The sequence below is a fragment of the Trachurus japonicus genome, unplaced genomic scaffold, assembly GCF_045865225.1.
Source record: "Trachurus japonicus isolate A0001 unplaced genomic scaffold, Traja_1.0 AP030257.1".
Classification (NCBI taxonomy): Eukaryota; Metazoa; Chordata; class Actinopteri; order Carangiformes; family Carangidae; genus Trachurus; species Trachurus japonicus.
Genome location: NW_028220390.1, coordinates 1 through 27128, shown reverse-complemented (window position 1 = coordinate 27128; position 27128 = coordinate 1). Strand labels below are relative to the sequence as shown.

General features: G+C 42.7%; 1 protein-coding gene and 1 long non-coding RNA gene across 2 annotated transcripts; both read right to left on the bottom strand.

Moving 5' to 3' along the window:
* Positions 1–240: 240 nt before the first annotated feature.
* Positions 241–5263, bottom strand: LOC146960520 (uncharacterized). Its single transcript, XR_015035431.1, has 5 exons — positions 5031–5263; positions 3729–3783; positions 3240–3324; positions 2883–2973; positions 241–385 (listed from the first exon to the last, which is right to left on the bottom strand). It is a non-coding gene; the product is annotated as an uncharacterized LOC146960520 (long non-coding RNA).
* Positions 5264–20572: 15309 nt separating this feature from the next.
* LOC146960519 (uncharacterized) lies at positions 20573–22838 on the bottom strand. The gene is made up of 3 exons (XM_085772306.1): positions 22374–22838; positions 21430–21605; positions 20573–21112 (listed from the first exon to the last, which is right to left on the bottom strand). The coding sequence occupies exons 1-3, from the start codon at positions 22534–22536 to the stop codon at positions 20573–20575; spliced, it is 879 nt and encodes a 292-aa protein (XP_085628432.1). The 5' UTR covers positions 22537–22838.
* Positions 22839–27128: the final 4290 nt, after the last annotated feature.

Genomic DNA, 27128 nt, shown 5'->3' with positions numbered 1-27128 from the left:
ATCTCCATAAAATAGCTTAAACTAAAACTATAACTATGCCTAGCCTTCTACACCAAGCTTAAATCTGCATTGCCTTGCATTTTTAACCCAACACTATTGTCAATATACAGAAAAGGTTGAAGTCAAGACATCAATTAACTGTACAAAATGAGGCTACAACTTCAATGAAATGTGAAGCTAAAATATCAGAAAATGAATAACTGGTGAACGACAAGAAGTTCAATACAAATATTGTTTATTCTTTTAAAGTACATGCTACTGGGGTTCTCGCGTGGATGGAGGCGGGACACGTCTCCTCGCTGCACAATCTGCCGCAAGGTGGATGGCGTGTTTGGTCACCTCGTCATCTGTGGCTGACCTGTCACTGTATTTTTTCTTACAGCACCTGTAATCAAACAGACAGATATATAGGGAGTCAAGGTCATACCATGTTTAATTTCGAGCAAAAAGAAAAAAAGACATCAAACGTTAAAAAAAACAAAAAAAACAGCTGATCGCTTATGTGACAGGGTGAGGGTAAATAAACACAGCTGATGTGAGCGCAGACCTGTCAAAATGCCCTGTCCTGCGTCAGGTGTAACTTAATATGAACGTGGCTCAAAGCGCCTCTCACGGTGACCAAGCTCAGATAAATGGGGGGCGACCGCCATTCCGAAGGACCGCCATTCCGACGGTCTGCCAGTCCGAAAATTCCCGAAGGTCCGTCATTTCGAACTTCCCGAGGGGCCGCCGTTCCGAATGTGTTTTATTTTGAAAATTGACCGGATTCTCTCGTGGTTTGACTTCCTGCCCGGCTTGACACGACGCGCCGCGGGGACAGCGCCCGACCGGCCCCTCCCCCTCCCCCTCCAAAGTTTCACCCAGGTGCGAGTCTGATGCATTACATCCATCTGATGCAGCCGCGGTACTCCTGCTGAAAATAAATGTCCTTGCTCTGTGCTTTGGTTAGGTTTAGGCAATGTAGAAAGGAGTTGGTTAAGTTTAGTAAAAAGGTTAGGTAGAGGCCAATAAAATCGCAGTTAATATATATCTCCCCCGGGAGTCGAACCCTGATCCACCGCGTCAAAAGCAGACGCTCTGACCACTACGCTACCACCGCGACTGAACTTGCTTACTCCGTGCCGTAAACCATTCAAGATTTTTTCAGGTTCGGAATGGCACCCTTTCTTTCAGGTTCGTAATGGCACCCTTTTCCCATAAATAATTAAAGGTCGGCATTCCGACAAATTAAAGTAAACGTTCGGAGTGGCGGCCCTTCGGAATGGCACCCTGGAACCCAGATAAATACATTGGATCAGCTGTAGTTTATCGCGTGTCCTCCCGCATAAAGCCGCAATATACCGGAGCTCCTAAAAAAAAAAAAAAAAAAACGCTACGTGCGGTGGAGCTAAAAACAGCTGAGTTCTCCTCTACTACAGCTGAACAGCTGACATGTGGTCAAGACGTACAGAGACCTGTCACAGTGTCACCTAAACTTCAACCTCAGACTGTCTGCTTCTCAGATGATCACACAGGGAGAGCATGAATGTGTGATGAGTTGTGTTACAGAGTCCTGTATCAATGTTTAGGCTTATTCGTCAGTGCTTTATGTTGTCCTGATAATTAATAGGCCTATATGCTGAGAAATAAGATTGTAAATAAAACAAATCCTACAGGGAAGACCAATTTATGTTTAACGAATCAAATATTGTTTTGGTCATAGTAACTGATAATAAATAGGCTATGTTTAATTCTCTCTTTCACACTTTGAGAGTTTGCGGTGCTGACGAATGTAGTCCGGTTAGTTGGCTGGGGTCACGAAAATAAAGCGTTTTACTTCTCAAAACAATATGCGTTCAAAAGAGTGATACATTTGCATCACAAAACCGTTGTCCACAAAAAAGTCTGACCTCACAATCGCTTGCTGCTATTTTCTCTCCCTCCGTATCACTGCGCGCTGCCGCCTCTAGACGGCTGTGCGCATTTCCATCAGCTGTTTCATGGAGTTTATTGCTCGGATAGTTCACGTAATCTGATTATGACACAAGTGATGAAGCCATCCCTTGTTTTAGCACAGAGCCAAGGGGAGACCTTTATGAACCTGATGTGATGCTGAACCTCGTCAGATGGAGTTAGAACGGGCAGACACAGAGAGGAGGGACAGGGAAGCAACAAGCTGAAGTTAGACCACAGCTGCAGCTGTGACAGACAGGGTGACCGGGTGATGATCAGTAATGCAGCGCAGTCTGTGATGGAAGATCAGCCCGACAAATGTAACACACACTATCAGGACGATTATTTTTTCTTGCCGTTATAAAATAGCGAGCCTACACACCAGCCACGTCCACTCTGTTAGCTGGCTCAGCTGACCGGTGGTCAGATGGTGGTTAGATCTTCACATGTTGAACAAAGTGCATCCAAACGCCAGGCTAAAGAAAGAGCGAGGATCCTCTGACAGCTGCAGGTGAGCTACACGTCAGCTGGCTGCAGAGGAGTGCTGTTCTTTTTTTTTTTTCCAGCAGCACCATCCTTGGAGGTGATGCACGCTGTCTGTATATTTGTTGGTCTGATCTTCCACCATGGACTGCGCTGCAACGATCACTCTTCTCTGCTCTAACCTCTTTCCTACAGTCTATGGAACTCCATCTGATGAGGTTCAGCATCACATCAGGTTCATAAAGCTCTCCCTTTAGCTCTGTGCTAAAACAAGGGTATAGATAGATATCAAAAGACCCGAACTATCCCTTTAATGAAAAATAAACACACACTTTGATATTAAGAGCACTACCATATTATCCTACAACTTAGCTGACTGTAAAGTAATTACAATGAGTAGATGTTTTAAAGTTTATATAAAATACGAAAGATAACATCTCAACATACTAAACCTAAGTAATACTTACCACATACTCTCAATAGATTCTCCGGGTCCTCATTCAGGTAAACGCAGAGGGTCTTTAGGACGCATTCTCTTCCCAGATCCACGTCATCATCCTAACGGCAGAAAAGCAGAGGAGAAGTTGTGTTGTTTGAGTTCATGTCTGTGAAAATTCTCATTTGTCCTGGTAAAAGGCATTTTTGTCTGAAGACAATCAGTTGTTACACCCCCAACCCAGAGAATATATTTACTTTCATCCATTGGTTGCAATGTTGCCCCCTATTTCTTTTTTCATTACTGAGTAATTGTTTAAAAATAATATACATAAATGAAAAAAAAAACAATAAACTCAGAAAACAACAACTGATTTAGTAATACTCACCACTACTGCAGAGCCTTTGACACAGCACCCTGAGACATGTCAAATATTGCACAGCAACTGAACACCCTTTACACTGCCACATTCACTAGAGAAAGAAAGACAAATGGAAATTGGTTTAGTTTGTGGTGCCATATTATTTTGTGTTGTAATGAAGACTGATTATTAGACATATCTCTCCAAAATAGTTTCAACAAAAAAAAATGAACATTAGAATCTTAAAGGCAATAGGACTTGCAGTAATTATCTTTACTCACAATATTAAAAAAGGAATAATATCATAAAAGAAGGCCAGACAACAAATGTAGCCTACAGACTTCGATCTGCATCACCTGTTACAACAGAGCTGCGCAAAAGAGAAAAAGTGATCGCCCCCGAGAGCATTGTAATCATATCGGTTAACAAGCGTTGGTTATCATCAGTCAGAAAAAAAATTCAAAATGTGCATCCCGAAAACCAACAAAAGCAATTGAATAGTAGGCTAATACTCACCACTACACAGCAGCACCCAGAGACATGTCAAATATTGGCATAGCTGGAGGATTATCTGCACAGTAAAAATAGAAAAAATGTTGAAAAAAAGTCAAGTATGTGGGTGTGTAGACAACATAAACTCAAGGCAGGACATAGAAGACACAAAATAGCTAACTTTAGTTGACTTAAGCTTAGCAAAAATGACAGCCCTCACTATTTAAAAAAAAAAAGTTTAAAAAAAAAGAAAAGCTGTGTGCCCGCCCCTCCTCCCCAGCGAATTAAACATAGCCTATTTATGACCAAAACAATATCTGATTATATTTGATTCATTAAACACAAATTATTGGTCTTTCCTGCTTGATTTACAATTTTATCTTGTTTCTCAGCATATATTAATCATCATAAAGCACTGACAAGCTTAAACATTAATATTGCCAGTGTGCATGGCATGTGTGAGTGTGTTTGTACTGCTGCTGTAACTTGTGAATTTCCCCGTCGTGGGATGAATAAAGGCAGAGGGAGTGCTGCTGTACTGTATATTCAGCACGGGTGTAGCGGCCTCGTGCCTACGACCGAATCACACCCGTGCTGATATACAGTACAACAGCGCCGTTAGCCGCTCGGCTAGCGAAAAGTCACGGAGAATTACGACATGAGGAGCAAAGAGAGGCTTAAAAAAGTCATTCTAAACTCCGTAACGTTGGAGTTGGTTGCCCTCTTCATAAACATTACGGTGTTTTTTATTTTTTAAATAAAAGCCGAGCGGCTAACTAGCCGTTAGCGGCTAACTAGCCGTCTAACTAGCCGCTAGACGGCTAGTTAGTTTTAAAGAAAAGAAAATAATTATTTAAAAAAAAAACACCGTAATGTGTATGAAGAGGGCGACTCGTAATTACTGGGAGTCGGAACACCGGGCATAGCCTACTTAAATCGAGGAAATGGGAGGTCGAGGTCGGAGAAATAGCAGCTAAGTTACATAAGTTACCGCTAGCATAGGCTAACGTTACACAGCATAACAGCTGCGATACATTAAAACAGATAACCATAACGTTACCAAATAACAATGTGTGTTTTTTTTAGTCACACAACCACAACATATTCTCCCGAAATTGCTATCCCATTTTAAAACAAAATAGCTACAGACGTGCATCATCACATCTCAGCTAGAAGCTAACCTAGCCTGTTGCACAAAACTACAAAAGTTCTAACAGTGCTAATATCAAACAACGTCATTACAAGCATTAATATACATGACGATTAAAAACACAAAGGCCAATGTTTAACGTTACTGTGAATGTCGCAATACATCAATAAACTTACTAGAGGCTTCAGCACAACCGTGTCCCAGCAAAGAAAGATGCCTCCTCTAGTCTCGGCTCGGTGTGGACTACTGTGTTCGACCGTTACAGTAAAGGCGCGTCCGTGTCCACACGTCCGACACGGGTCCGTTCGGGATCCGCTGTTTGACGGTAGAATAACGGCTCTGCCTGGAGGCGGGGCTGATCCTCTAGGCGGCGGCCAAACGAATGTGACAGTCACGCGGGTTTGGTGACTTGAATGCGGATCCGCGTCGGAGTCTCCTGCTGTGTGGGCTGCGACGCCAAAGATGGCGCATGTCCCGCCCCTTTTCACCAGCAGCCAATCACCTGCTTTGCCAGAGCTGAACTAGGCCAATCATGTTGTTGCACCAGCGCATGCGCACAAGTAGATTTACGACAGACCAACCTACCTGGTGGCAACAACAACACGGCTTTAGCACCGTGTGTACTGTATGTGGTCAGGTTGAAAATTTACTCTAAGGTTTTCGGAAAAGCCACCAGCGACCGGGAGCGGCTCCTCATCCTGGAGGAAAGCTGTTTAATTACCCGCGGAGTTTTAGAGGTTTACTGCCGGCTTGTTAATTTGGCAGCCACATTGGTTGGTCTTAATGAAAAGTGAAGCTTCAGGTCTGTGCTGCTGAACGAAAGAGCTACCTCGCTACGTATACAGAATTCACCACATTCACATCAATAAGTGTTTTACAATGAACCGATCAGTCCACCTTTTCTTTAATTTAACTTTTGAATGTATAGTTTTGTTCGTTTCATTTTTTAACCTAAACATTCAAACTGGGCCCCCTCCCCTCCCCTCCCCTCCCCTCCGCTAAGCGTTAGCCTCCTGTCCATGATAGCAGCAGCAGCAGCAGCAGCAGCAGTCCACTCCAAAAAAATAAAAAACACACACACAGTCCGGGTGAAGCACTGGAGCCGTGGACCGATAGACACCGTCACCATTAACGAGAGCCTCTCGTTTTATTGTACCGAGTACGAGAGGCTTGTTGTGAGCTGAGAAGCGGCTGTTAGCGGCGGATGCTAACCGAAGCTAGCGGCGGATGCTAACGCTACCGCTAGTCGAAGTTAGCATCGAGCTAGCTCAGCACAACGAACGCCCCTCATACTTGTTACCGGTCGAGGCTTTAGTTGTTAGTGATGGTCGGTAATCAGTCCGTGGCTCCAGTGGTTCACTCGGACTGTATTTATTTATTTTTAACTGACTGCTGCTGCTGCTGAGACGACATGCTAGCACTAATACATCCATGCTAGCATTCGATAACATCCGAGACAGCTAACGTTTGTGGGGATCGTGGGAGGGGGAGCAGACACAGTCACCACACACAGAACTAGGAGCCCATAGGTGATTATTAAGACGGATTTCATGTAAGTCTAAGCGTTTATTTTTTAGCAAAAATCTCCAGACTCAAGCCGATATGTCTCCAGGTTAGAGCAGGGCAGACCGGTGTACTGCTCGGGCTGCTGCTAGATCACGGATTTAGCCGTTACAGCCGTACAGTAACGGCGGTGTCGTAAATCCGCGCGCATGCGCAGTTGAGTACTCCCTGTGGAAAAATAGCGATTTAAACGTCATTCTGCGGTAAAGTCTATGTTTTTTTGGTTTTTATTTGTATCTTATTTCACTGGCTAGCACGTCTGTATGTTTTTTCCGTCCTGCTATCACGTTAAGGGTGGATTTGACCATCCCTCCATTCATTTAGATAGGGGTCTGTCTCCTTGGGGTTTTCGTGGCGTCGCCAAGATGGCCGCCGAGTGGGCATTGACTTGCCTAGAAGGACTTTGGCGTTACCACCTGCCAGAGGTCATACAAGCTTTGTCTGCTCTCTCAACACTTTTAGTGCAGAAGAAGAAGATATTTGTTTTAAAGTTCTACTTGCGCAGTTTTTACAAAGATTGTGGCATTCATGAATGTTTCTCATCCAGGATTTGTTCTTAGCTAAGAACAAAATCTACGAACAGTCAGGAGCATACTTACACACATTTGAGAGCTGAGACTTGTGCAAAATTTTGCGTTTTCTTCTGTTCTGCAGTTGTATGATATTATATGATTTCAATTAGTTCAATTAGAATAATTTTCTATCTTTTACAGTATGATGTTTTTAACAATTATTTTACAAATCATTGCGGTCTCTTAAAAAACATTATAGACAATTAATATTGATTATGTTTTTTGTTTTTTTTTTTGGGGGGGGGGGGGGGGGGTTGTAACATGTGTTGTGTGGTGCTGTGCGCGATGTACAGCTGCCGATACAAGCTGAGTGTTTTTTTGGTCACACACACAAGGTGTCAAAAGAGCCTTTTTAATTTTACATTTCATATTCATATACTTGCTGTGCCTGTGTTGATGTGTAGTGTTTCATAAGGCATTTTAAATGATTAGTCTGGATTAGGTAGAGCTCATCCTAATGTCATACACCCCTCATGAAACGGGAGAAATGGGCATCCCAAGACTACAGGCCAGTAACTGTCAACACACAGGTTACTCAGCCAGATTTACATCACACTGCAAGCCAGACAGAAAGGCTTGCCTTTTTGTTCAACAAAACAGTAAGCATCCTCCCAGTCCTCAAGAAATGTCCTGTACTTGTTTTCATATTTACAACTTAGCTTTGCATCTAGTCATTTTTGTGAATGAATCACAGCCAGTGATGGGAAAACAGTGGGAGTGTGCAGTGCAGGTCGTTAACCGATTTTAAAGGATCCACTCCACCACTGTAATGGGCTGTATCAGCTCTTGAAATCAGGCAGGTGGTTCAGGAGCAGTGCAACAAGGACAGAGACACTGAGAAGAAGTTAGACACTGTTTGTCATACACACATACATTAGAGAGAAGAAAAAACAAACTCTAGTGTGACGTCTGACAAGGATCAAAGCCGCCAAGTTTAAAAAACACGCCAGCAGTAGTGCTCACTGATCTGCAGCCTACTGAAACTGTTATTATTCTGTCACCTGAGTTAACGAGGTGCACGTGTGTTTGGAGCTGACGAGAGAATAAAGAGTGAGACGACGTGGCCCTGAGGAGGAACTGTGAAGGACTCAGCTGTAATGGAAAATGACCTAAACCAAGTCCAGTAGAGCTGTGTAGGGGAAAGGCGTGCAAAATAATGGTAACTATCCTGGAAATCCTGCTTTACATTGTTTTAACATCTAGGTAAAAGAAAAAAAAAAGATTTTCTGGGATATAGGGCAGATTACATAAGATTATTCTTCTTTCTGCTCTGTTTTTGTTGAGATTTGGGAGGTTTTTGTTTTTATTGTAGCTTTTTGAAATGCAAGATCATTTTTCTGACTGATTTATTGCCCGATGGCATGTATCTCGCTTTCTTTCCCCCGCCCTCCGCCCTTCGGCCAGTGTCTTCGTTGTCACTTTGTTGCCGCTCCACAGAGCGCACATGGCTTATTATGCACGTGCTGACCATATATGGTTGTGTCTAGGCGTTCCGGGGGCGGAATATGAGGTGCGTTCACGTCCGCACTATTCTTGGTCCGGTGTGATTTATCAAAGAGAAATTGCATAGAGTTGTGCGTACGCACAGTTTGATAGATCTGAAAAAGGTGTAAACAGGGTTCAAACTTAACTTTTTTGCTCACTGGCCAACTGGCTAATGAGCTTTAAAAATCTACTGGGCAGAAAGATTTTTACTGGCCAAAAATTATGTATAAGCTGTTTTGTATATTTTTTCATTGTGTTGAACTGTTTATAATACACTCATACGCATTTTTAACACATATCATAGCTATTAGCATATTTTTTGTGTTAAATAAAGGTCAGTTAGGAAGTCAAGTTTGCCTTTTTTTCCTAAAAGGTTTATTTTAGGGATGCACATGGTTAACCGTTTAACCATTAACCTATAACAAGAACTTGACCGAATAATACTATCAGTTATTTTATATATTTTTTTTATTAACTCCTTGTCGTCAACTCATGGGGCGTGTCGACAACTGCCTTCAGTCATATTTAGTAAGCTAAAAGTTTCACAGGAGGACTGACACTGTGCACCATGAAGGAAGATCAGACAATATGTAGCCTACACGGACATAGGTGTGCATCACCTGTAATAACGGCACTGCAAAAAAAAAGAAAAGAAAAAAGGGCGTCGCAGCTCTCCTGCAGCTCCACAGAGGAGCTGTCCAGAGGAGCTCTGCTGCTCCTCTCTCTTCCGTCTGGTGTTTGGCTGCACTTTCAATAAGAAAAGTTCCATATGAGCGCGATCAGCTGAGACAGAGCACAGTGGTTGTGGCATTGATCAGATATCGCAGTGCCACATGTGTATTTAAACGGCAAAAAAAAAAAGAGCGATCCTTTTTTTTTGCCGTTAAATACATGGACGTATTATAATTGATCCATGTTAAATACACATGTGCGCCGCGAACGTTGTAATCAGTCATAAATCATTGCTATACGGCATGTTGTGAGCTTGAAGATCTGTACGACACCGGCTCACAACCTAAGCGTCACAGCCGGGTTGGGAGGAACAGTAACAACAACTAAGTAGTTGGATTTTTTTCACTTGCCAGAGTGGCCGGTCAGGCGGCTTCCTTTACTCGCCAAAGCATCAAAGTTAGTCGCCACTGGCGACCGCTAATTTTGAAACCTGGGTGTAAATATTTTGGGTGTACGGCCATTTTCGTCTTTTCCGCCATAAGCAAAAATTTACTAGCAGTTTCACACCCTTTTTTGATAAATGAGGCCCCAGGCCCTAAGCCCAGAGGTTCACAGCTGCAGCTTCTCTGCGGCGCTGTCCGTGGTGCTGAAGGTGACAGGTTAACTTGACAAACAAACTGCAGCATAGTTCTGTTTGTTTATCATTGTGTGTCAGTTTTGTGTGTGACTTGATAGTTTAGTTGTTGAGATTAATGCGTCTGCATTAAGACATTATAACCCATTGGTTTCCTTCATTATTTTGTATAATACTCAAATATCCACAGCAAGGTCTGGATGAGAATTTTCTAAGAGCTGCAGTTCAAAGTTAAATTTCATCTGCTTGTTTCACTGAGGCTACTTAAAACTGCCTCTCTACTTATAACTGTCTCTCTCTTTAGTGGGCCACCAGCTGGGGTGGAAGTATTGTGATCCTTTGCTAAATAAATACCAATGCACCAGTGAAATAATACTCAATTACAACTTTATGCAGGATACAATCTGAGTGTTCCTCTCAAATGTTGTGAAGCAGAACCATACATTAACATGTACAGAAAACACAAGTCAAACTATACTTGAGTTCTTTCCAACACTTACACACCACAAGAACTGTTTCAGCAGAGAATTTAGTGTGATGTAGCAGAGGAGAGTCAAACCTACTCTGTTCTCCTGGTTCTGTGACCAGCAGCCTCCTCCTGAGATCTCCCTCAGCTCACTGATGCACTCTCTGATTGTCTTCACCAGCTGGGCAGGTTTAAGTCACTAAAGAGAAGAGCAAGAGGATTATGTGTGTTTGTACACATGGGTATCATTCATGAAATGTTTAAAAATCTGTGCGTAGATTTGCACATAAAAGCCCATGCTACTAAAACCCTATTCTGGATTCATGAACTCTAAGATCATCAATGCCAACCCATGCTAAATCCACAGCGAGCTCCTGCTAATCACGGTCACTAAACATAGATCCTCAGTAGTAGTAGTCAGTAGTAAACATAGCTCACCCATGACATGAATAGCCATAGGAGTACATGACCTGCATCTGTGTGTGTGAGAGAGGTCATTTTAGGTGAAGTGGAGTTAAGAAAAGTATTTTATATTCTTGTGTAGTGGTGTGACTAGGACCGATAATCAAAGGCCTGGAAGGAGGTAATAGATGTAGTGAATAACATGTTCTCTAAGCCTGAACGCCCCCATCACTTTCTAGAATCTTTTCCCCTTTCCCTCCAATGCCAAATATTTATCAATATGGTCATACCATATACCGTTGGAAAGGGGAAATTCTAGGCTAAAACTGCATGCAAACCAGTTTTATCACAATCACACACAAATACAATGCCGTGGATTTAGATAAAAATGTTGAAAAAGCTGTATGATGGCACATTCTCAACAAAATAGGCACGACATGTTACCTCAAGTTAGAAGCGTATTCCCGTACTGGGGACTGAAAGCTGACACTGCAGGGATTCCAAAAGTGAAATCTGTTTAAATTCAACCAAAACTCATCGAGATATCGGCGAAAACAGAGGGGGAAAAAATTCTTGTCTTACGTTCTAGTAAGTAAGTACTTTATTTGTATAGCACCCTTCTCAGTACGAATACACAGAGTGCTTCACATCGTAGATAAAATCATCATACACTACATCACAATACGCAATAAAATATAGAAAGTACTGTGCATATTACATAGTAATAGTACAGATAACATATGAGAACATCAAGTGGCACTTGATCAACCCGAGGGGGTCGAGGCAAAAACAATGTTAAATGAGAGGAGAGTCACATCCCACTGTATCTAGCACCCAAAAGCCCTTTTAAACAGAAAAGTCTTCAGTTGACCCTTGAAACAGTCTGCCGACTGGGCAAATCTCATCTCCAGAGGGAGCACGTTCCACATCTTCGGGGCCACTGCCCCAAAGGACCGGTCCCCCTTCGTTTTCAGACGGGTCCGAGGGACTGACAGGAGGCCCTGGTCTGCTGATCTGAGGGAACGACTGGGGGTGTGATGGTGAATGAGGTCACAGATGTAGCTGGGGGCTTGGCCATGGAAAGCTTTGTAAGTGAGCAGTAAAACCTTAAATTGAATTCTGAAGGATATTGGTAACCAGTGCAACAAGGCGAGTATGGGGGTGATGTGACAGGACTTTTTTGACCGGGTGAGAAGTCTGGCTGCTGCGTTTTGAATTAGTTGAAGGCGGTCGATGGATGACTGATTAAGGCAAGTGAATAATGAGTTACAGTAGTCCAGTCTAGATGAGATGAAGGCATGAATTGCCATTTCTAATTCCGAATGCGATACTATGGCGCGGAGTTTGGAGATGTTTCTCAGATGGAAAAAGCAGTTTCTGGATAGTGATTTTACATGTTTGTCTAGGTGCATGGATGATCGAATTGCACCCCGAGGTTCCTGATGTCGGTATGGATGTGGTTTTTGAGGGGACCCAGATGTTCTTGTACTTTTGGCTGTAACACTGTCAGATGCGATGATTAGGACCTGCAGGAGGTTTTTGGCCAACCAGCCCTCAATAGCTGCCAGGCAATCACTGAGGATGCTGAGGCTCTGTAGGCTTTCAGGTTTGAATGAGAAATGGAGCTGGATGTCATCAGCATAGCAGTGATGGGAGATGCCTGGAAACTTACTGATGATATGACTGAGGGGGAGCAGGTAGAGGGCGAATAGGAGAGGGGCCAGAACGGAGCCTTGGGTGTGTTTTGTTTTAATCGATTGATTTGAATCTCAAATCTCTGTGGAAAAAACATTCCTTGATCCCTGGGAAAGTTTTCCCTGAGTTTTTTTTGGTTGTCCAACTGATTTTTTCTTTGGACTGTTTCAAGCTGCCCATTCCCATCCGGATGTGGTACAGAGGGCCTGTCCCATTTCTCCACACTTGGGCGAGTGCGCTTGGTTACGCACACACTTTAGTTACATTTTGCTGTCGGAACATTTACATTATGTGCAAGCATTTATAAAGTGGCCACGCGCGCAGGGGGTATTTAAAAGCAATCGGGGACATACTTGACAAATTAAGTTTGTTAATCTGATTGCTATTGTGCACACTAGTCACTCCGACACACAGCACATCAACAATTTTAATAAACAGTGCTGCTGGATCACAGTCTCATCTACTCCAAAAGTGTCTCTGTACGCAACATTCAAACCATATGTGTAAGCCCAACTCCAGAAAAAAAAAAAGATAAACATAGGATTAAACTCAGCATGTTGAAAAATATAAGTTATAATCAATAGAGAAAATTCATTAAATTATAATGGTATATTAATAAAATGATCATATGTAAAAGTAAACCTAAAAACAACAAAACTGAAATTGAAAAAATATTAGAAAACGTATATAAAATATATGAGATTAAAAAGTCATAATTATTAAAATAGAAAGTCAAATTCATTTTATTGAAATTTATTCAATGGCATTTCCCAAACCTGGCTTGTGGCTCCTGATGATGGCAGACTTCACCAGCTGGTGCATTGTGGGATTTATACTTGGCCAAATACTGCTCCGATGCGGTCTTGCCGTAAGTGTGGGTAAAGTGCAAATCAAGCACACTGCACTTTTGGTTGTTGGAGAAATGAGACACACTTGTACACTTACACTAAGCCCACAAACGCGCACGCCAAGTGTTCATGTTGGGACAGGCCCACAATGTGCGTTTCAGTTAAATAGGAAATGGGGGGCCTGAAAACTGTTGGCGACCGAATATAGGAATGAAATTACTGTCCTTCATCAGACATGAAACTGCCAACAGGTACACCTGCTTAAATCAGTCTGACAGATCACCTGACAGTGACAGATCATGTGATGACATCAGTGGTGAAAAGAACTGATGAAAAAATTAAAAGAAAATATTGGAAAATTACATCCAAGAGCAGCCAAGCTGCACAGCCTGCACAGTACACTGATTTTTTTTTTTTAAGTTTTTATATGTTTATTGCTTTTCTAAATTTAAGAGAAACACAGGACAAACAGATAAAAAAAAAAAGAAAAGAAAGAAAAACCCTCCCTCCACCCCAAAACATGAACAGAATCAGCTCATCTCATAAGAAAATAATAAAGGCCACAGTCATTACAATAAACTAAATATATTTAAAGAAATGATGACGGAGAGACGGTGGTGATTAAATATAGAGAAGGAATTTTACTTTTGAGTTTTGGGTTTCGGTTACATGGATCTAACGCGTGATACGGGTTGAAATTGTGTGACGGCTGGGGGGGGCGACCCCCATTCCGAAGGACCGCCATTTCCGACGGTCTGCCAGTCCGAAAATTCCTTCCGAGGGGCCGCTGTTCCGAATGTGTTTTTATTTTGAAAATTGGGACCGGATTCTCTCGTGGTTTGACTTCCCTGCCTGGCTTGACATGATCGCGCCGCGGGGACAGCCCCCCCCCCCCCCCAAAGTTTCACCCAGGTGCAAGTCTGATGCAGCCACGGCGCTACTGCTGAAAAATAAATGTCCTTGCTCTGTGCTTTGGTTGGGTTAGGCAATGTAGAAAGGAGTTGGTTAAGTTTAGTAAAAAAGATCAGGTAGAGGCCAAGAAAGTCTCTGCTAATATGCAGCTCCTCTGGAAATCGAACCCTGATCCCCTGCGCCAGAGGCGGATGCTCTATCCACTGTGCTACCAAAGCATTTGCTGTACTGTGTGTACTCAGTGTGTTAAACCTTTTAATGGTGGACTTTCTTCAGGTTCGGAAAGGCACCCCTTTTACATAAATAATTAAGGGCCGGCATTCCGACACATTAAAGTAAACGTTCGGAATGGCGGCCCTTCGGAATGGGCACCCTGGAACCCGGGCTGGACTGGGGTTTGAACCAGAGTTACCATAAAGCCCATATAAAACATAATATAAACAAGTTGTTTTTTTTAATATACTTTATTGTAGGATTACACAAGTGTCATGTTCCAGTACACATTCTTTTTAGTCATTGGAGCATCTCCTACAAAAACTGAATGAAATGTCTTTCTCATTGTGACTGCCTCTGTCCTCCATCAGCATTAGGGGCTGTGTCCACCAGACGCGCTGACAGCGCTCTCAGCGCTTAGCGCTCTCTCTTTCACTCGTCAGAATGCCGCTGTTGCTAGGTTACAAAACGAGTCCTCTGACACTTCAGTGTTCCGGCCTTGTTTAATGTAAACACTACAACGAGTGTCAGAAATACACAACAGCATTAGCGGCAGCTTTTGACATGGACCCTGAGGTCGGCCTACCTTCAATACAAGTGTGGGTCATGATATAAACCGAGCCACGTCTCCGGTTGTGTTGCTGTCGGTAACGTATGTCCCGCCCCTTCTTGATTCTGATTGGTCAGTGCGGTGAAAAGTGACATTGACGAGCGCGGCGCTGTTCTAAAAGTTGAACAGATTTCAACTCGAAGCGCTCTGAGCGCCGCGACAAAAAGAAGCAAGCGCCGAGGGCATTTTACCGCCGAGGGCGCTGAGCGCTGTGAGCGCCCAACTCAATAGGGTTTGAATGGAAAGTAGACGCCTAGAGCGCTAAAAACGCGTCTGGTGGACACGGCCCCTTACTGTTACGGCCCCATTCAACCCCTATACATTTCTACGGGAGGGTAAACATAAGCACAGAAACAGTAGATTGCAATGCGAATAATAACTTTATTGTTACAAGCGAGAAGATGTAGATAAGACACATGAGGAGCAGTGGAAGCGGCTGGTCTGGCAAAACAAAGAAACTAAGGAAAAGTTAAGGACGGTCGGCATCTGGGGGGCGATAAATCACGCCGACAATGAGATTCTTCCCATTTTTTATATTAATCTCAACAAAGAGTGAGTCAGAGTGATTGTCTACTATGGCAATATCATCACGCACAGTCATCTGGAGTGCAGAGGAAATATATAGACACACACCACCACCAGGTCTACCAGATCTGTTCTTAATGAGTAGTTCATAACCTTCAAGGTTTAAGATGTCAGTATAGGATCTATTGTTAATCCAGGTTTCGCTACAGCCTATGACATCGAAACTGCAACCAATGTTGGCGAGTAGAGTTACTAAGTCATCGTGATGCTTATTCAGGCTCCTAATGTTAAGATGTAAAAAGGAATAATTGTTTTCATTTTTTAGTTGTATTAACTGCTCTGGAACATATTGGCTGCAGTGTATATCCCTGTCATAGTTAAAGCATTGTGTCACATCATCTGTGTCATAGGTATCCTCATTGAAAGTCATATATACATTAAGTAATGTGATTTACTGTGGTTATCCAACATGGATGCATACATGAAGCACAGACTGCGCACACGTAGAGTTGCCAAACACACATAGGCCTACCCACATACATAGACACACACATGTTCTGTGGTATATACATGGTCTGCTGTATTGTCCTGGAACAAACACATACACACACACATACACACGCACACACACACACACACACACAGAGGTTACGGCCAAAGCCATCTCAGTTGACCCAATGGTCATATCACACTGGGCAGTGGGTCTAGCCTGCAGAGGCGATTTTAGAGTCTGCTGGGGCCCTAAGCAAAAATCCCCAGGGGGCCCTCCAACTAGTGTTTATCACCATAATTTTATAAATAATCGAACACCAACAAAAAATGTATGAAATTTAAACTTTTTTTATTCCAAATGTCCAGTTATGGTGTAAGCTGGTGACATGTCGTCTTCATGATGGGCAGGTGTGGCTGTCTCACTGGAGGTGGACGTTCAACTGATATGACAAAAAACAAAAGACAGTTTTACTTTAATTGATAACATATGCCATGCCCTCTAAAGATTCTTTATGACAATACACTTACAGTTTTCACTGTCAGCACTGGGAGGAGGCACTTTGTCCTTCTGATTTGCTGCTGTCAGAAACCTAAATAATAATCCTGAGGAGAGATAAGAGAGTGATTTTTAAATGTTTTCCTTGGGCATAGCTTTCATAGCACCAATATATTACACTTTCATATTATTATAATAATAATAGGCTACTCACTTCAATACTGTAACATAGCTTTACTATGTCACCCTGCTAGCTAGCAAGTTAATAGTGTTGTTACTTGCTGCCAAGGAGGCCAGCAGATAACGTTAAGTTAACCTTGCTCTTTTTTTTTTTTGTCACTAAAGCCAGGCATACACTGTGCGATATTTTAAATCGTTTGATTCAGCCCCATCTCAAACTGCACGACTAGATCGCTGAGTTCAAATGTTCGCAGCCCACGAGTAATGATCTCACACTGTACGACCCGATGCTCTGATGCGACCTGACTGCTCACACTATACGTTCATAATACTCACGTCGGACTTCTGTATACCGGAACTGCAACGTCAAAAAGAGGTAGAAGAAGAGGATGAACCCGGAAGTGGGAGACACCGAAGATGCTCAGTCAAAACAAACGCGCTGCTTTGGCAATTTGTGCCATTCTGTGTGGCGATAAATCCAAAAAGAGAAGACGACGTCGTGTTTGGACAAGGAATTGGCTGGGCAGACGTGGGCAGTACGGTCTTTCAATCCTTCAGCGAGAACTGGAGGTAAGCAGCAACAGCTAAATATAGCACTTTAGACCAATACTATCTATAACTTACGTACGTTTTGGCACTTTTTCTGTCTTTTTATTTTTTATTTTTTTTACAACAATGTTCAAGCCAGTCACAGTTAAATCCAGAGATAGTTCACAGTATGTTTTCCGAGTGTTAATTCTACTTTAATTAGGCTACATTTAATTATAAATTACTGGCCATAGTTAAGGACAGTAACTAACTACTAGCCAAGTTACTTGAGCTTTACTTGACTGGCATATATTCAACATACCGGTATATCAATATCAAGTACTATGAGACTTCTAGGTGCTTTATACAAAATTAGTTAAATATCAACCTTTTCTTAATTCTACAGCATAAAGGCTTCCACCACAAACCAGTTACAGACTCTTAAATGGCCAATAACATCATACAATTATGCCTATTATGATGGTGTATTAACATGGGATGTCATGTGTTCATAGGTAGATGATATGAAAGGTTTTCGGGACCTTCTCCGAATGTCTGTGGAGGAGTTCAGTTATCTCTTGGAGAAGGTAACTCCTCACATCCTCAAGAGGGATACACATCTGAGGAAGGCCATCAGCCCCAGGGAGAGGCTTTCTGTTACCCTACGATTTTTGGCAACAGGCAAGTGTATGCACATACAAATTACACTTCTCTGACACTATTTATTAAACTATATAAAGGTGGACATGAGGCAAGGTGATCGATCTCACATCAATTCAACCATTGAATTACATACATCCAAGCTACGTCATGCATTTTTTCACCTTTCTAGATGAGCTACACTGGCCCAATATCTACATGTATTCACCTGTATACTACTGCTACATTGTGTTCTCCTCCATCCATCCATCCATCAACTAAAATCTATCAATCTACCAAGATCCATCCATGTCCACCTTTCTATAATAATCATATATAAATCCACCTGACACCTAACACTTTCTGCACTTTGACAGGTGAAACCTTCAACTCATTAAGTTTCCAGTACAGGATCGGCAGCACCACCCTAAGCAGGATTGTGATGGAAACATGCACAGCCCTTACCTCCGTACTGCGTGCAGATTACTTGAAGGTAAATTTGACTGGAAATACACTAATGTTACTGAACATCATATCAATTTTCACATTTTCAAATATCCTGTTAATACAATCTTTTTTAACAAAAGCAATTCTTTGAGTCAATGATTTATTTATTCAGTCTTTGTGTAAAGTGTAATCAAATAAGTTAAGTGATGTTTTCCTCCTGGGTCAAATTGACCCTGGTCCGTCTTTTCCTTCCTTCCTTCTGTCCCTCCATCCCTCCTTCCTTCTTCCCTTCCTTCCCCCCTCTTTTCCCTAATTTGTTCCTCGCTTCCTCCATCCTTCCTTTCTTTCTCCCTTCCTACTGTCTCTCCATCCCTCCTTCCTTCTTCCCTTCCTTCCCCCCTCTTTTCCCTAATTTGTTCCTCGCTTCCTCCATCCTTTCTTTCTTTCTCCCTTCCTTCTGTCCCTCCATCCCTCCTTCCTTCTTCCCTTCCTTCCCCCCTCTTTTCCCTAATTTGTTCCTCGCTTCCTCCATCCTTCCTTTCTTTCTCCCTTCCTTCTGTCTCTCCATCCATCCTTTCTCCCCTCTCTCTCCTTTCTGTTCTTTGTTCCTCCCTTCCCTTCCATCCTTCTTTCCACCATCCTTTTCGCTTCCTTCCTCCCTTCTTTCCCTTGGCCCTTCCTCCTTCCTTCCTTCCTTCCTTTCTCCCTCCCTCCCTCCCTAGACTCAGGAGGACAACAGGAAGGTTAAGAAAGAAAAAACATAAATTCAGACTCATTTGATGTGACACTTTGCACTTGTGTTTCACAGACACCATCGACTGATTCCGAGTGGAAGGCCATTGCCAGGGACTTTGCAATAAAGTGGCAGTTTCCACATTGCTTAGGGGCGATAGATGGTAAACATATCTTCATCCAGCCCCCAGCAAAGAGTGGAAGCATGTTCTACAACTATAAGTCAAGGTTTTCCATCCTACTTACGGCAGTTGTGGACGCCAATTACAGATTTGTATATGCAAGCGCAGGCACACAAGGAAGGGTGTCTGATGCTGGGGTGTTCGCCCATTCTGACCTGAGAGATGCTATGGACACAGGCAAGCTGAACTTCCCTCCTGATGATACTCTGCCAGGCACAGATGTAATGATGCCGTACATGCTCATTGGTGATGAGGCTTATCCCCTCCGTCCCGATCTCATGAAGCGTTATCCTTTCAGAAACCTCAACACCAATCAGAAAATCTACAACTATCGTCTCTCGAGAGCACGCCGTGTCGTGGAGAACGCTTTTGGAATTCTGGCCAATCGCTTCAGAGTATTCCGAACAACTCTGTGCCTGGAACCAGACAAGGTTGTCAGCATTGTTTTTGCATGCCTTTGTCTTCACAACTTCCTTCGCCAGCAGAGATCTGACGCCTATGTACCACCAGGTTATGTGGATTCTGAAGACGCAAACCATCAGCTGGTCGAAGGAGCATGGAGAATGGAGGGAGTGCTTCAGTCTGTGTCAATGAGCCGGGCAAGGAACCCCTCAGTGGAAGCAAAGAAGCAACGGGAGGCCCTTTGCCAGTACTTTATCTCACCTGCAGGGAGTGTGTCGTGGCAGGCAGACATGGTCTAGGTAGATCAGAGACCTAAGTTAAAGTGATACTCCCACTGGAAATGACCTTTAAAATCCAATGTGAATCAATCACTAGGTAACATCAATTGAATTGGGCATAGGTAAATGAAACTGAAATTTCCCCATTCTTATAGTGTTAGCTGCTGATTCACTGTTCGGTCTGTTGTACCATTTTCTTTCCTAATGACTGCAATCTGTGACTTCAAACAATAGGGCTATGGATTGATTCACACCTGACTTATCCTTTTTTGTCTCCTTTCAATTCAGTATTTTTGGTTTTGAAATGAAATGTCACAATATTTGCACAAATGTTATCTTTATTGAAAATATGTTGTGTATTTAGAAACACTGTTTAGTACCACACAATCAGTGGTCTCTCTCACTTGTGGTAGATAACAAAAAAATGTTTCTCTTTTTGTATAGAAAATAAATAAGTCAATAAATAAAAAAAATCCCCTTTGTAAGTAAAAACAACAATAAATCTACCTCTGTGGGAAATAACAAAAATGCTCCATTAAATAGATGAAACAACATTGGTAACAAAATGTACAAATAATTTTGCACCACACAGCAATATTGAGGTAGACGGCAAAGTCACTTATCATTGTCATAGTGTGTGACATCAAGAACATTAACATGAACTTAGTGCATTGAAGAAAGCTTTGGTCAGCTCATGAACAGTAACCTAAAAAAAGTAAGGTCATTTTGGTTTTAAGGTTCCCAGCTATTCAGAGTTAAGCATGTTCAGAAAAGACATTGGCTGGGTTGATGGGGCCTGGTTGTCTTGGGAGGGTGACTGGACATGATAAGGCTGCATGGGATACAAAGGTGGCCTAGCAATTTGAGTACGGCCAGCATGCTCTACCTCCTGTGTGTCATAAATAATGTTCATTATGTTTCTCCTGAGCCTCAACTGTAGAGCTCTATCCTTAACATTTCTCAACTCTGAGGCTACTTGTTGGCCAAACAGCTCCTCAGAATCTGCATTAGATCCTGATAGGGTTTGCTGGACCTGCTGAAGCAGGGAAAGTTTGGCCATCTCTATGCTGTGCTCTGCTGATTTTGGTGTAGTTTTGGTCAGTCTGGGTCTTTTGACAGGCTGACTTGTGGACTCCATGACCTGTGAACTGGTTGAGGAGTTTTCCTCTTCCTGCACCACTGAAACCGGACTGGTGGTGTTCGAAGGAGTATGCACGTCTGCTTCAATTTCCTGATCCTCCTCCTCCTCCTCATTTGTGCCCGTGTCCTCTGACTCTGTGCCAAGCTGTACAAAACACCACAGAAAGAAGAGAGAAAGTGATTACCCAGATGTGAAGATGTAATCAGTGTTGTTTAGGTCAGATACTAATTTCACACACTGTATTATCACTCCACCTAGACTATGTCGGCAGTAAGTTACATTGAGCATTGGCCTGCTCTATTATAGAACAAATGTAACAATTACTCATTAATTTTGTGGCATTCATTTGGCTAAAAAACTTTTTTTTTGCTGGGCATTGACTTGAACTTTGACATAATTCCCATCATTTCCATACAAATACACCTTATGTAGTGTGAATTTAAGCTTGGTAATGAACTTACTGAAAGAGTGGACTCTGTTCGTCTATGTACAACATGAGCCCTCAAAAAATCCAAATGTTGTAGGAGCCACGCCTGCTTTGGAGTGAGGGATTTATGGCCACTGCCGCTGGGCTTGGGCTTTAGCAGCTTCCCGTACTGCGTCCGCAAGCTGGCCACGCGGGTTTTCACCTCATTAACTGAAAATGTCAAATTAACACTTAATGACATTTGCTACTGGTAATTATTGCTTGCTATTCAAAGATGACACAATCTGATTGACCAGCTATCTGCCTCTTCATTCATTCCACACTCACTCAACCACAGCAGTCACACACACAGCAGTCACAACAGTCACAACAGTCACACACACACACAGCAGTCACAGTCACACACACACAACAGTCACAACAGTCACAACAGTCACACACACACACACACACACACACAGCAGTCACAGTCACACACACACAGCAGTCACAGTCACACACACAGCAGTCACAACAGTCACACACACACACACACACAGCAGTCACAGTCACACACACACAACAGTCACAACAGTCACACACACAGCAGACACACACAGCAGTCACAACAGACACACACACACACACACACAGCAGTCACAACAGACACACACAGCAGAGACACACACACACACACAGCAGACACAACAGACACACACAGCAGAGACACACACACACACACACACAGCAGACACAACAGACACACACAGCAGAGACACACACACACACACACAGCAGAGACACACACACACACACACACAGCAGACACAACAGACACACACACACACAGCAGACACACACAACAGTCACACACACAGCAGAGACACACAGACACACAGCAGTCACACACACACACACACACACGAAATGACAGCAGCAGGGGCTAAAAACAATAGCTCCTTAATTAGCTAGCATTAGCTAATGTTAACATTAACTTACCAGGCAGCTGCAACTGTGCGGCAATCTCCGTCCAACTTTTTTCCCGGTTGTTCCGGTCGTGATAAGTCTGGGAGGCCACGTCAAAAAGGCTTGGGTGAGCCTGCCACAGTTCCACCAGCTGTGCCTCCATTGCCTGGGTCCAGATCACTCTCTGCGCCGCCATGTTTCTCCGTGTTTTGACGTGACATCAGAGAGTGCGCATGCTCTCTGCGAGAGGATGAGGCAAATCGGGTCGTGGCACTGCTTCTACTGTGCGATACCTTCACGAGGAGCGACCAGGATTTCAAACAAGTTTGATTTTCTTGCGAGCACACGATTTGTGATCGGGAGTTCGTCGTGAGGTTTTAATCTCTCGTCGTTACCCCACGTATACTGCACGAAGCACGACCCACGATTGGGTCGAAATTCGGCCCGATCCAAAAAATAGTCGCACGACTGGAAAATCGGCTCAAAACGAGCCGACAATCGCACAGTGTATGCTGGGCTTAACCGTAACCGAGTGGAGCACCAGAACCGCACGCACCGAGTCCCTCAGTCCAGTGCAGTCCCACTCGCTAACTGGTCACCACTGGTCTGAAGCTAACATTAGACTATTAGCATTTGTTCAACAGTTATTTACTGTTCACGTTACACTCTGCTCCACTTACCACCACTGTCTTGCATTCTTTTTTACTTCAGCCTCTTTTTTCTTCACGTCTTGCTCCCAGGTGGACTCTTCTTTTTCCCTCGGCTTCATTAGAAACTCCCAGTGATAAGGTGCTGGTGCATCATACAGGTTGACGTTAGATGGGATCAGGTCCGGAGAATGACATGGGGCCCCGTTAGGGGGGTTTCCTACTGCGATGTCATTGCAAATCGACGCTATACGACGATACGGGGAGGGGGGGTGCGGTCACTGCGGGTAGCGCATTTTGAGATATTTCTGTCGATAAAACTGCCCTCGGGTCCCGTCCCTCGGGGGCCCCCTAATGGCTCGGGGCCCCAAGCAGTTGCCTGCCTTGCCTGTTCACAAGTAGCGCCTCTGCTAGCCTGCCCAGTCGGCCAAAGTTCTGGGCCAGTTTCCCCACAAAATAGTCAGAACGTAGATATATGAGGGAGAAAGCAAAATAAAATACAAACAAACAAAAGAATTTGGGGAGAAATGATGGGAAGGGGGTAATATCAGAACAGTTGGAGCGTCTAAAGGGAGAGAAAAGTGAGACTTCAGTATTCACCGGTTGTCATGGTAGTAGAGTCGCGCTGGTGACGTCAGGCACCAACAAGTCCAACAGTTTGCAAAAATACACACAACATTTTTTCGTCAGTCTCCAATCTTTCATAATTTTAGTCTTCTAATAGATGGGAAACCCATTTCTTTTCCCCAGTGGAGTGATAAGGGAGTAAATACACTTCAGGACAAATAGGGATACAAGGTCTCCTTGAATTCCGGGAATTACAAATTACAAAGAACTTTTGATCTTCCGGGCACTTCCTTTTTCTTTTATTTACAGTTACGGGCAGCAATGCGCGCATCAAGGTGTTCCGTGGGGACTCCAAATTAGAAGATCATCCTTTTCATATTAAACTGAATACTAAAGGTAAAAACAAGGGTATTGCCTCCGAGTTGTACAAACTGATTGTGGAGGCTTCATATAAACATCTGCCTTTAAACAGACTTTGGAAAAGTGACATTATAAATGCTTCCTCAGTTCAACTGGCAATCTATCTCATCTAGAAATCCGAATCATCAGATGATTCACTATAAGTTTGTCCATCGATCTTATTTTACACCCCAAAGACTTCATCAAATGAAAACTTAAAAGTAACCCATTTTGTGATTTTTGTTCAGGCAATACCGTTGGTATACATTTTTTCATTTAGTTTGGCAGTGCCCGGAAGTTTCCAGATTGTGGGAAAATATTTCAAGTATATTGTCTGTTGCAGTGGAGAGAACTATTCCTTGCTCTCCTTCTCTACTATTAGTTAATGATATTTCCTCTCTGAAACTAACAATAAATAATAGCCGTCTTCTGTTTGCTGGGCTTACAGCAGCTAAGAGGATGATAGCTTGCCACTGGAAACCCACATGTATGTCAATCAAGGAATGGCTTTCTTCATACAAGGACATTGCACAGCTAGAGCTTACCACTGCACGATTACATTCAGCTAAAACACAAAATATCAGCTGTTGGTCAAACTTGGTAAAAAAAAATATATATTGAAAGTTTAATGTAAGAATTGTATTTTCTATTTTTTTTTTTTCATTATTATTTCTGGCTGTGCAGTGAACTGCTTATTTCTTACATTTCTTACTATTGAGAGACAGGCTCTGTCTCTCAATTTTCCTCAAGGAACATAATTTTGCTGACTCCAGCTCAAAAATGCAGCCATTGAAAATTAACCCTAGATCACAGTTTAAACTGGAGTTTAAAGTTCTGGTGCAACAGGATTAAAATTAAACTTAATTTAGAGTAAAAATTAAACTGAGGTTTAAAGGGAGGTTTAAATCTAATCTGTCTTAATTTTGAACTAGGTTTAAAGTTTAGTGCAACAGAATTTAAACTTAAACCATGATTTAATCTGGTTTTAAAGTTAAACCTTGTTGGTGCAATCCAGCCCGGTTCCTAAACTAGATGAGGCTTCACAGGAGGCTCTGAATGCGACAGTAACTTTAAATGAAGTGACAGATTCTATCAGATCTTTTGCTAGTGGAAAGGCCCCCGGGCCAGATGGTTTTGGACCGGAATTCTATAAAAAAAAATTCTCAACAGATATCACCACTCCTACTCAGAATGCTGTCCCCACTCCACTGAGATAGAAAAACTACCACCAACATTATATAATGCGGACATTGCTGTAAAACTTAAACCGGATAGAGATGACACAAACCCTGCCTGTTACTGTCCAATTTCTATGATTAAAGCAACATTGTGGGGTTTTTTGGCCTTAAAATAATGTTTCCAGACTAATTGCAATGGTAGAAAAATGGTTAGTAGGTTGAATGCTGTTGCTGATGATGGTTAGCAATAGAAACAAAGTCTACCTCAAAAAACCTCCCTCAGGGCAATTCTTTTTTCATCACCAAGGCCAAGAGCCTCTTGTAAGGGAGAGCATTACACAATAATTAATGCTCAGAAATTTTGGACAACAGATTAGAAAATGTTGTGATCTTCCATAGACATCAGTGCACGCCCCCTATATGGCATAACCATGCCTTTCTCCCCACAAACACGGACGCAGTCTTTAAAGAGTGGAGTAGGAAAAGGAATAGGGTCCATAAAAGATCTTAATGTTGATAAGCATCTCTGTTCATTTGAATTATTGCAACAACAAAAAAACAGACCCGCCAAAATCAAACTTCTTCAGGTATTTACAGTTACGTCATTACATAAGACAAAATATTTCATCATCTGACACCCTCCAGAAGAAAATTCTTTTTTTAAGATCCTACCTGGTCCACCAGAAGCAAAAGGTTTGATTTTGAAATTGGTTTGTATCTTCTCCTACAAACTTGCCACAGCCTGATGTTAAATTTAAACAATTGTGGGAGGCTGATCTCAACATCACTATTCAAGATGAAATATGGAAACAAACTTTAAATGACATTCACCATTGCTCAGTCCAATGCTAGGTTACAATTGATTCAATTCAAGGTCAAACGCAGTTTACACTATTCGAAGGTTCAGTTGCATAAAATATTTCCCCAAACTTCCGTTCCCCCCTGTGTGAAAGGTCCAAGATATCAGGTAGCACACTTGCACACCAATTTTGGCTATGCCAATAGATTCAAGATTTCTGGTGCTCGATATTCAGATGGTATTCTCACGTACTTAAGGTAAACCTGGATCCTGACCCTGAAACTGCTTTACTTGGCATTTCTAACACTTTGGACAAGCTGGGTCGGAATGTTAGTACAGTGGTGGCCTACGATAAGACAAAGAGATGAATTTTGAGAGTGTGGAAACCTGACTCACCACCTAAGTTTGAAGCCTGGCTGAGGGAGCTAGTAGGAATCCTCCACATTGAAAAATTGAGATATGAGATATCGTTTGATTGATCTGAAAAAGGTGTAAATATTTTGGGTGTACGCCATTTTTGTCTTTTCGCCGTACGCAAAAATTTTGTAGCAGTTTTACACCCTCTTTGATAAATAAAGGCCCCTGGTAACTTACAGAAATGTTGTGGTGTGGGGGGACGGGGTGTTGAAACTGTAGTTAACCCCCTAAAGAGTAGGTCTATCTTGACATGACTGGTGTACTCAAGCGGACACTCAACTCTGATACTATGTTACTGTAATTAATCTGGCATTGTCACAGTGACATGTTTAAAGGGATAGTTCACCCTAGAATGATATTTCGCTCATTATCTACTCACCCTCATGTTGACTAAGGGCTGGAAGCAGTGCATGTCCATATAACGGTTGCAAAGGGACACCGGAGCTCTTCGTAAAAAAACACACACAAAAAACATCCAAATACCCTCCATGATGCTCGTTTGTAATGTCCGTCTTGTGCTGAAGCCCCAAATTGCGTAATTGTCCCGAAAAAAATTAAATAAGTCTATATTTTAAGCTTGTTTGTAGCGGAAGCTTCTCGAAGCTCCTCTTCCTGGTCCGTCCAAATCTCGCGTGATTTGCGCCGGCGTCAGCATGCGTCAGTGCGGTTACTGCGAATCACGCGAGATTTGGACGGACCAGGAAGAGGAGCTTCGAGAAGCTTCCGCTACAAACAAGCTTAAAATATAGACTTATTTAATTTTTTTCGGGACAATTACGCT

What these genes read in the sequence shown, in the direction of transcription:
- LOC146960519 (XM_085772306.1), bottom strand. Translation starts at nt 22,536, where the DNA reads ATGGCGGCGCAGAGAGTGATCTGGACCCAGGCAATGGAGGCACAGCTG. An exon ending in CGCACAGTTGCAGCTGCCTG is followed by an intron (nt 21,606 to 22,373) that starts GTAAGTTAATGT and finishes TGACATTTTCAG; the next exon opens with TTAATGAGGTGAAAACCCGC. An exon ending in GAACAGAGTCCACTCTTTCA is followed by an intron (nt 21,113 to 21,429) that starts GTAAGTTCATTA and finishes TGTTTTGTACAG; the next exon opens with CTTGGCACAGAGTCAGAGGA.